The 10,478-nt window shown below is 45.1% G+C and overlaps 1 protein-coding gene across 1 annotated transcript in view; it reads right to left on the reverse strand.

Moving 5' to 3' along the window:
* Window positions 1–4,654: 4,654 nt before the first annotated feature.
* TGFBI (transforming growth factor, beta-induced, 68kDa) overlaps window positions 4,655–10,478 on the reverse strand; it is a 19,824-nt gene continuing 14,000 nt past the window's right edge. Inside the window, exons 8-17 of the mRNA XM_009995692.1 lie at window positions 10,269–10,478; window positions 9,991–10,128; window positions 9,615–9,760; window positions 9,316–9,452; window positions 8,652–8,782; window positions 6,586–6,710; window positions 5,559–5,661; window positions 5,282–5,361; window positions 4,878–4,902; window positions 4,655–4,710 (exon numbers count right to left, since the gene is read on the reverse strand). Coding sequence (XP_009993994.1) covers window positions 4,655–4,710; window positions 4,878–4,902; window positions 5,282–5,361; window positions 5,559–5,661; window positions 6,586–6,710; window positions 8,652–8,782; window positions 9,316–9,452; window positions 9,615–9,760; window positions 9,991–10,128; window positions 10,269–10,478 — 1,151 coding nt within the window. The remainder of the gene's footprint in view (window positions 4,711–4,877; window positions 4,903–5,281; window positions 5,362–5,558; window positions 5,662–6,585; window positions 6,711–8,651; window positions 8,783–9,315; window positions 9,453–9,614; window positions 9,761–9,990; window positions 10,129–10,268) is intronic.

Raw genomic sequence — 10,478 nt, forward strand, 5'->3', positions numbered from 1 at the left:
CCCCTAAATATTTTTACTGGGGGAATTTACAGGATTTCTTCAAAAACTCTCAAACATGTCATCAAAAAAGACTCAGAAAAAAAAATATACTACAATGCAAGAGTTGCCTGAGCCACAGGTGGCTGCCTTTGATGCAGATTGCTCCTTTGAGCCTGCCTTTCACCAGCACTGCTACCTTTAGTTTTCCTTTTTGCTCCTCCTGAAACAAGAGTGAACAGGTGCAGTGGCTTTCCCATAGATCACATGTAGGACCAAGAGTTTATGTACAGTGGAACAGCAGGGAGCACCATTTCTTCCAGTGATGGCACATGGGTGGCTTCACCCCTGCCTTCAGGCTTGGCTTTCAGGGGTCACCCTCCTGCAGCACATCTGGCTGCAGTGCCTTGGCTTCATCTGAGCTTCTGCCTGGCCTGACACACACAAAGGGTTTTGCTGTTCCACCTTTCACATAACAAGGAGCAGAGAGCTGCCCTCACCCACCCCACAGCCCTCCCAACCTGACCCCCCAAGCACCAGCACTTGGGGTAGGTCAACTCCAAACTGCTTTCATAACCCAAGCAAACAGTGCTCCAAGATTTCCACGATGCTGGAAGAGCACAGGTTTTCCACTACAGTGCTGCCTGTGAGATCTCTCCAGGGACAAATCACAGTGCTGCTTTTTCTCTTTCTTTAAATATAATTGCAGGAGGCTGCTGGGAAGGAGCAGAGTTTTCTAGAAGAAAAGCATCTCTGGCTTTTGTCTCAAGATGTAAGTGAGCAAACCCACCACAGTCAGCCTCCCAAAACGCAACATTTCACATTCAACATTTGCTTTTCCAGCCCTTCAGGGTTGCTGCTTTCTTTTCACTGCCCCAGCCCAGAGCACTGCTGCTCAGCTGGCACAGGAGCTGCCCCTCAGCATCAGCCTGGCCACCATTGTTGGCATCAACTGGATTTCAGGATTTAGAGCACAGACTTAAAAGTTGTATTTTTCCTGCATGGCTTTCTGCATACATTTAATTATTTTGTTGAACTGCAGCCATTGCAAGTGAAGGAATCATTATTCTACAAGAGTAAACAAGGGTGGCTGCACATTCCTGCAAATTTTCAATAGAAAAAACACTCTTGACTCTGAAGGAAGAAAACAAAATAAAAACAACTCTTCCAAAAGCCTCATATTTGCTCTCACTTTGGCTCTTTTTGCCCCAGCCCTTGAGGGAGCTCCTGCAGAAGGATCCTGGTATGAGCTCACAGTGGCACACACCCCTACACACTGGGTTTTGGGTGGAAATACTCTGAGAACATAAGAAACCAAAAGCCACTGGTGCAGTGTGGTTACGTGCTGAACACCCCAGCAGTATCTGCCATGGCACTAATCCTAAATGCTCCTTGTCCCAAAGCTGCCCCAGGGATTCTGCAGCCACAGCAGCCTGGACACGCACCCAGCAGCACCTAAAGCAGATTTGTTTCTTCCCCCCACCCCAAAATGTTGTTGTTCAGAGACTCCTACAGCTGTAAGGTGGGATGGGGTGGGTACACAGAGGAGCCCCAGCTCCTCCATCCCACCACAGCCCTCAACTGGGACATCCCTCAGGTTCCCACAGAGATCTCAGCCCCTTGGCCAGCACTTCCCCAGGAGAGTTATGTTTATCCTCAACACCAGCAACTTCCTTCTTCCTTTCACTTCCACCTTTCATCACATACAAATATTTTAAAAATATTTCTTTAGCAAATGACAGATAAATTTTATATTCCCACTGTCTCAGCACTCCTCATTTCCCCATCTTTCAGCTGCTCTCCTCTAGCTTCCTCCCTTTGTGCCCCTGAAAGGCTGAAGCAATAACATCTCATTCCCCTTGGTGGGATGACTGCCAGCAACCACCCTTGCTTCACAGGGAGCATCTATGGGGTAAAACATCCCCAAAGGGCCATTAAATCAAAGTGAGAGATAGAGTCCCTAGTGATCAACAGAAGCAGCTCAACCATTTCCCTTGATCTAAGCCATCTGGGAACCCCTCCCTGAGCACAGTGGGGTGAGAAACCACCTTGGAGCTGGGAGAAGGAGAGAATTAAGTAATCTCAAGAGTTTCCACCAACATGAACTGCAATCTGGAGACACCAAAGCTCTGTCTTCCAAGCACAGAGCCTGTGGGAAGGCAGACTGGGATAGCTGCCCAGGATGTGGGATCCTGGGGAAATTAGAGGCAATGCAACAGGAACACCAGCCCTACACTCACTGGACCAGGGGACCTGCTGCTGATGCCCCACAGTAGCTATGGAGACAGAGCCAGAGGCAGGAGGAGCAAGGGAGGGAGTACTGCTGGAGGGCCAGGGAGGGCAAGCAATGGAAGGGAGGAAAAAGGGAATCAGATTGAAAGGATAGTTCACCTCTACTTGCTGTAAACACTGCTGGGACTCATAAGCCTGGTATCCTCCTCAAAGCAAGCCTAACTAAGTCAGGCAAAACACAGAGGAGATTGTCACTGCATCACCACCAGCCTGCCCATAAACCAGGCCTTGGAAAGCCAGGGCTGTATTCTCAGGAGGAGATGAAAACTCCTTATGGGACTTCTGGTAGTTACTCAGCACATCTAAGCAAAGGTTCCCCTATTAGCATCTACTCAACTAGTTTTATTTCATAAAGAAATAATTAGTTACCAAGTTAGACACCAAGAAGGCACGAGCAAGAGGCACTCACCTAGATGAGGGTCAGATCAACTTCCAGCATCCCAAGTTCTGAAGGACTTTGTTTCACTCAGTCAGGAAGCATCAAGGAGGAAATAAAAGCAAAGCAAGGCAAAACTACCCTTAAAATCACACATGCTACTACTGAGCAAAAGGCCAAGTGGCTTTCCTCCTCTCTCAGGCTTTTGTAGGAGTTACTAATTAATTATTCTAATCACAAAAAGCTGAGCCTCCCCCAGGAGCCAGTCCCTTCACACAACTTTACTTCCTTGGGCTACTGGAAAATGCCTCAAAGGCTTCCCCTTCACCACTCCAGCCTTAAATAACAGGACTGTATCATGCCAGAAAAATATAAGGATGAGATGGGAGGTTGGGGAAGGGAAATAAAAGCAGAGTTTGATTGTTTTTCACACATTAGAGTTATGCAGATGGCTCACATCATCCAAGATTTCAATTTGGGCTTTTAATAGAAAAAACCCAACAACCTCCCAGTGTGTTTCTCAGCCAGAACAACCCAAATTATCTGTTTGTTTGGGTTTTTTTTGCTTTCTGTTCTTGACATCCTTTTCTTTTATCTCATAATCCTGTGCTGCCCTGTGCTCCTTCAAGTGCCTGACACTGACAGCTCATGAACCAGCTCATACCTCTGAAAAATGATACCAGGCCAGGGTCAGAGAGGAGAAATGCTTTGCCATGCCACTCTGATAACTGCTAGACCTGTTAATACTGATCTGGCCAAATCTGAACCCTCTTCTTCCCAGTGCTCAAGTGGTCAAACTGTGCCATCAGGCAATTCAAACCCAATAAAAAACCAAACAAGCATTATAATGACTTCTCATATTTATATTTTTGATTTTATTTTTAATTTTTATTAAAAAAAACCCCAACCATTTAAAAAAATGATTCATTTACTGGAAGGCTTCAGCCAGGGAGAACTCTTGTTTCAAACTCATTAACAAAATGCAGCACAGTTAAAACCTATAGGCATAAACAAATCCCAATTAAAAAAAAAAAACAACAACCAAACAAAAAAAACAAGAGATAACAGTTCAAATCATAGCTTATAATTATGCAGTTTTCTCAATTTCAATAGAGACTTTTGTTAAAAACCTTCAATTCAGAATTTCATGGAAGACTTTTAAAACACAGGGGAAGAAGGAAACACACGCTTGTTTAAAACAAAACAAAACAAAGAATCCCAAAAAATCCAGGAGAAAAAAAAAAAAAGGGTAATGGTTAATAAATGCAAGAAATGTACTTCCTCCAAAGCCATCACTGTTTGCCCAGCCATACAGCTGGCCCTGGGTGATGTATTTGCTCAAAAAGCTGAACATACACAATTCCTGCCAAGTCATTCTGGCCAAAAGTTCCCAATTCTGGCACTGGTTTGGAGGGGTTTTTCAGTGAGATCATACCTGGCTTCCCACTTCAGGAGCCTGGAGTTTGCAGTGCCAGTGGGTACCACTGGGAGTCTGAAAGAGGGGCTTTAATTCAACCCCTTTGGGACTCCCCCAGTGAGAGAGCACCAAGGTGAGCTCTGAGCATCTCTCTGAGCTCCTGAACCAGGGTGGAATGAAGCACCTGCCTTGTACACACATATCAAGCCCAAAAGTGGGTACATTAAAATTGAGACTTAGTGACTACTTTGTGAAAACAAAACAAACAACCCCCCAAAAAAAACCCAAACAAACCCAAAAAACAACAACACAAAAAACCCAACCCAACAATTAACCCTCCCCCCCAAAAAAACAAAACAAACAACCCCAAAACCTGTCCTCAGTCTGGGAACTTTAAGGTCAAAAACAAGTAAAATTGTTCTTAAAATATATACATATATATATGGCTTTTCATTTTTCCTATCCTTTTCATTAGACACAAAAATAAATTTAAGGGTGATATTTGGTTTTTAAAAACAATTCTGTCCTTCTTTTTAGCTGTCAGCTGGAGTGGGTGGGATGAAGATCTTGCTTGTGGTTGCTCATGATGTGGCTCAGAATCCACCTGAGTTCTCCTTCATCCTCGCCAGTAACCGGGAGTAGACAGGTGCTGCAAGGAGAAGAGCAAGTTGGGGGGGACAGACACACAGCACCACCCTGTCCCCTCCCCTCCTAGTAATGATCCTCTTGCTTGGAGCAAGATGACAGAATAAACCTGTCTCTGAGGGGCAGGGATATATGATGGAAATTAGAAACAAGGCAGAGAAGTCGTTTTACCTAGTCGAGGATTCCTTTGAGAAACCTGCATGGGAAGAAAATAGAAAGTTTGCATAAATGCAATAAATCTCTGCCAGCTATAGGAACAGTTTGCATGTCAATATATTTATCCTAGACTTTAAAAACCATGGATGAATGACTCCTCAGGATGATACACATGATTGGAGGTTGTCATATATAGTGCCATGTCAAGGTGACATTCAGTGTGCTGCAAACTGTGGGCTCTGTGTTGCAAAACATATTACTTCTTATAGAATTAAATCATGGAAGAAGAGAGGTTTGGTCATTCCATGAAACACAGACACTCACTGCCTTTGCAAGACTGTAAGTGACATTATCTTCCAATTATTAGTGCCAAAATGTAATGTCATTAGTTCTACAATGAGAGTTTTGGGGTCTTTTACCTTGGATAACGCGGATGCCTGTTTGAAGATTTCTAACGCGGGGTCTGCAGGCTCATCACCTCTTTCTTGTGGCCTTGAAGCTAAAAGTGGGACATAGACAGCATTGAAATACTCTTCAAAGCACACAGGCTGCTTCTTTCCAGTGTTCTGTGTTGAAAATCCCACAACAGACTAATCCTCCTCAATAAACCAAAGCAATTGCCACGTGTCACTTCTCCCTCCCCGAGCAGCTCAGCTGTAATGCTGCAGTTCTGGATATTTCCAGCCAGGGACCTACCTTGTGGCTGTAAGACAGAGTTCACAGCATAAATCACACCATTCGTGGCCATGATGTCACTTTCAGCAACAGGCTCCTTGTTGATGTGTATTACATTGTTTTTCTGTTCAGGAAAAAAAAAAATAATGTGAAAAGAAAGTAGAAAATAAGAAACTTCATCATGAGGGGTTTCCAATTTCATTTAAAAAGCCCTCACTTTGCATTCATTCATGTACTGGATGGCTGCAGGCATTTCCATTCCTCTTGCCAGTTAAGAATATAAGAACAAATTACAGCCTGAGCAGTTGTACTGGAGGGCTGGCAGGCTTTGGAGCAGGGAATCTGTAGGTGCACTGGCTGGGAACGCTGTCCCATGGCAGGAGAGCACGTCCACCAGCTCCCTGCTGGCAGCAGACACTTCTCCTCACACTACGAGGGGTGGATGTGGAGATGCCAGACCAGGATTGGACATGGGAAGAGTCTATCATGCAAGTTGGCCAACTCAACACCCTCAGAAACATCAGCCTTTCCATCTTTGTCCTGCATTTTCTTCCTCACGCACAAAGTGGGTCTGGAGTTATTTATTTTCTGAAATATATTTTTTTCCTCAATAGAGGATCCTACATTTTTTAATGCAGTGCAGAATTTGTGAAATGAAATTGTAAATCTAAACAAATCCTGCTGCGTTCAGGCAACCCATGCAGAGCTCATTTTCCTTACATTAAAGAAGCCATGTTAGCTGAACAAGCTATTCATTTCATTTATTTATGCTTTTTCCCACATGACTCAGGGTTACATTTATAACAGCTCCTGGAAATCATTTACAGTTGGTCTTCAGGGGAGAAAGCTGCCAGTTTGTTGAATTGAACACATGGCAACAGTCCTTCTGCTAAAGCCCAGAAAATGCTGTTTGGTGGGTCTGTGTGCACATTTAGAAGAGGTTGCCACACCATCTAGATGAGCACAGACATACTTTGATCCTCAACATGGACAGCTGAACACAGATCACAGCCCTGCTGACCAAGAAATCCTGTCTGGGGTGACTCACCATGCTGACTTCCAGTTTATCTCCTTGCATGGACTTCAGCCTCACAAGGGCACTGACTGCACCGCTCACCAGGATCTCATCAGCCACGTGGAACTTGAGGATGTTGGCGAGCTCCTTGGCATTGCCTGAGGAAGAAAACACATTTGCAAACCAGCAGCCCTGTTTGCTTCTCAGATTTTATGCACTGGAATGAAATGACATGGAAAAGACCATAATTTCCTAAAAGTGTTAATGTAAAATTGAAAAGACCAAGCAGAAGGACATTGGTTGGAGCTGGTTAGGACATTGAGGCTGTTCCTGCCTGGGCAGGTCAGGATCCCAGTGAGTCCAGAAGGACACTCTCTTTCTGTCCTACCTTGGTACATGCCAAACCTGCCTATGAAACCCCTCCCTCTTGTTTTTTCAGTCCCTCATTCTCCCCCTGTGCCCAGCAGGGACCTGCTTCTGCTGCTGCTTTCACTTCCCAAGGAAGTCCAGGGAGGTGAAAGGCCTGTGTGAAGTAAGAAGCAGACTGAGCACTCGGGTGTTTGCGAACATCAAGACTTGCCAACACCAGTGTCTTTTAGCAATCACCTTCAGAGCTGAAACTGCAGGATTCCAGCATAGGAAGGAGAGAAGTCCAGGAGAAATGTCACTAATGGCTCCCAGATTGCTCTCCTGATTCCCCACCCCAACGAGACTCTATTCATCTAACTGAGCTTTGAAACAGGTCTTAGGGAGAGAAGCTGCTTCCCTTCCACCATCCCTTGCCCAGAAGAGGTGGTGGCATGCACAGCACAAGCCAGCAGCCCTCCTCCATCTTCTCCTTTAGAGGATGTACTGTCACTGACAAAACCCACAGCCAAGTGATGGGGAGCAGCTAGTGCAAAAGGTGGCTTCCATCTATGAAACCAGAGCAGCTCCTGCAGCATTGGGGGCTTCTCATTTCACTGCCTGTATTTGAGAACACTGTGAGCGTTATTTCATATTTTTCCTTCCCTAACTTTTCTAGGGTGGCCACAGTTCACACTCCACATCCTCACCACCATGATTCACTTCTTCATCAGAAGCATAAGCTAAATATTTGTGTGAAAAAAAGAAGAACATCTGAAGTGTCTGCATCTGGGATTCTTCATTCCTGCAGAGGTTTACAAGAGCTGCAGAGCAGTTCTGAAATATTTATACATTAAGCACTAGACTGGATGTGCAGTCTGATATTACCAGTTTCTCTGCCCTGCACTTAAAAGGATAATCAGCTACCATGGGTTGAAGCTTCCCAAATGATGATGTCAATGTTTGGTTGGGATTTAATGATGACAAGACATTGCTCTCAAATACCTGACATTGTTTCCAACCACAGCTGGTTCTCAACATGAACAAAATAAAAGATCATGCTGCTTACCCAGAAGAGCATTATTAAACATTCCCATGCTTTTTCCACACCCCACTGACACGCCTGTGCTTTTCAGGATATTGGTCTTGGTCTGTACTAGGCTGGAATATTTGTTGTGTTCTCAGGATCAGATTGGTATTCCTGCTTTGTCCATGTAGGCATAGATGGAACAACAGCTCCATCCTTTTACTACTTAAATTTCATACAGTGTAGCTCAAGACTGAACATAGACTAGGTTTTCTATTTGCAAAACTTACTTTAGTCAACCTGATCCTATGGCCACATTCTCACTTCCTTTTTTTTTTTACCTGATCCTATGGCCACATTCTCACTTCCTTCATCCCCAAGAAAGGCTGTGAAACCCTCATCAGTTCCTCTACAAACACCAAATTACCTTGCTTACACCAGCCAGAAGAGCCAAATTAAAGTAATAATCATTTTGTAGCAGACACTTACAAACATGTATTCCAAGCAGAAGGAAAGAATAAAGCCATGCCCATGCTTTGTGTGAGACCTAGTGCCACCCTGTGCATGCTGAGCCTTCTGCTGGGTAGGGCTTGTCCAAATCCCATGCTAGGGTTATCTGCAAAGCCCGTTTCCAACTGACAGGATTGAAGAATGAGATAGGGTAGAGAAAAATTGCCATCCCTCTCTGCCAGCAACACGCAGCAGCTGTTCATCTAAAAATGCTCACCCATGAGTTTGTTCAGTTCCCCTTGGGGCAGGGCTCGGAAAGCTTCGTTTGTTGGAGCAAACACTGTCAAGGTACCTGGTCTGTTCAAGTTCTCTGTGAGCCCCGCAGACTGGATCGCAGCCACCAACGTACTGCAAGGCAGACACACACAGACCACTTCACCATCAGCTGCTTTTATTAGTCTTTAAGCAATCCCCTGTCGTGCTCAAAAGGGAGCTGTGAAGTTGTAGTTGCAAAACCCTGCTGGGCTCCAGCGAATCAACTCAGCAAAACGATCTGGTAAGAAATGAGCCTCTGAGGTCCAACCAGAACACCTGAGAAATGGCAAAACAACCTGGGAATGCTGAATCCTGGGGGACCCAATGGTAGTGAGGAGACAGAGAGGTCTGGCCACAGCAGCTCTGATGGGCAGAAATGGCTGTGGAGCCACCTTCTTACTTTACTAAGGGGGACCACACACTCTTGGCTCACAGATCACTGAAGGGTTATTTGAAGTCTCACTCCCTATAATTTAGGGATGAGACCGTGGGTTTGGATGCTCTTTCTAGGTTAAAAATAAAGAAATAAAGAAATAAATAATCATTACTATGCCCCAAAATAAATAGAAACTGCTTTGGCAGCTCTTCTGCTCCTAACTAGTGCTTAGGAAGAGCAGAAAGGTCACCTGAAGCGATGGTCTGCCTTGAGAACATCCATCACTGAGCCAGATGGTGGAGTCAACATTTTGTCCACGCTAAACATGGTCCCAAATCTTCCCCTCTTGTCGTGGGCAGCAATGCAGGCATTTTCAATGCAAAGGTTCTACAAACAAGATTGCAGAGAAAAACCCCACTTTGTTAGCATCTGCTTCAGAAGAGAGATGTTGATGGTTTCCACAATGCTCGACAACACTTTTTACATGGTGGCCAGAATGTTACAGACACCAAGTATCTTTCAGCCCTACCCAGCACTGCAGGGACTCACATTGCGGTACACGAAGACTCTCAGCTCCTTGTCACCCAGAGTCTGGAGTTTCTGCCCATGGTAAAGGTATTTTGAGGAGAGCTGGTCTCTAACAATGTGGTTCAAAAGCAGGTTTTTCATATTGCTGTCAACAGTGGGGAGCCCATCTGCAGAAAAAGTATGGAAAGAGGCAGTGATTCAGTTATATAAGACATTAAAAAAGTCCAAATGCTGAGTGTTACCTGCACCAGCCTTTCATTTTAAAACTAGGTGCCCCTGCCTGCAGCTGAGGCATTTGAGAGAGGATTTGCACACTTGTGCACTGAAACGTGGCTGAAGACTGAGGGAGATCTGTGGCCCAAACTGGTGGGAGAAAGGGATTTACTCCCCGGGTTACCTTTGAACACATCATTCACCGGGGCAAGGAGGGTCACACGTTCACTGCCAGTTAGATGAGAACTGAGCCCAGCTTGTCTGAAAAGGTCCATAGACTTGGAAACTTCAGATTCTTGTGCCAACTCAAATAGCGTCTTAGCTGAAAAGTAACACATAGTAACCTCGTATTAAAAGCAATCGACCCATCACTACAAAATATCAGCACACTCCAAATCCAGCATTTCCTTGGCAAAATAGACAAAAGAAAGGCAACACAAAGATGCAGAGAGGCACCAGTACCTGAGTCTGGGATCAGCAACTCATTAACAAAATGTACAACGCCGTTGGTAGCCAGGACATCCTTGTTGGCAATGATGGGCTTCCCGTTGAGGGTCAGCTCTTCCCCACTGCAGCCCACATCCAAGGTGGTTCCTTCCAGAGTCTCCATTGTCAGGCCAGCAATGATGGCCTCAGCACACATGGCTGACTTCAGAATGTGATGGTTCAGCA

This window comes from Chaetura pelagica, unplaced genomic scaffold, assembly GCF_000747805.2.
Source record: "Chaetura pelagica isolate M959 unplaced genomic scaffold, ChaPel_1.0 scaffold420, whole genome shotgun sequence".
Taxonomy (NCBI): Eukaryota; Metazoa; Chordata; class Aves; order Apodiformes; family Apodidae; genus Chaetura; species Chaetura pelagica.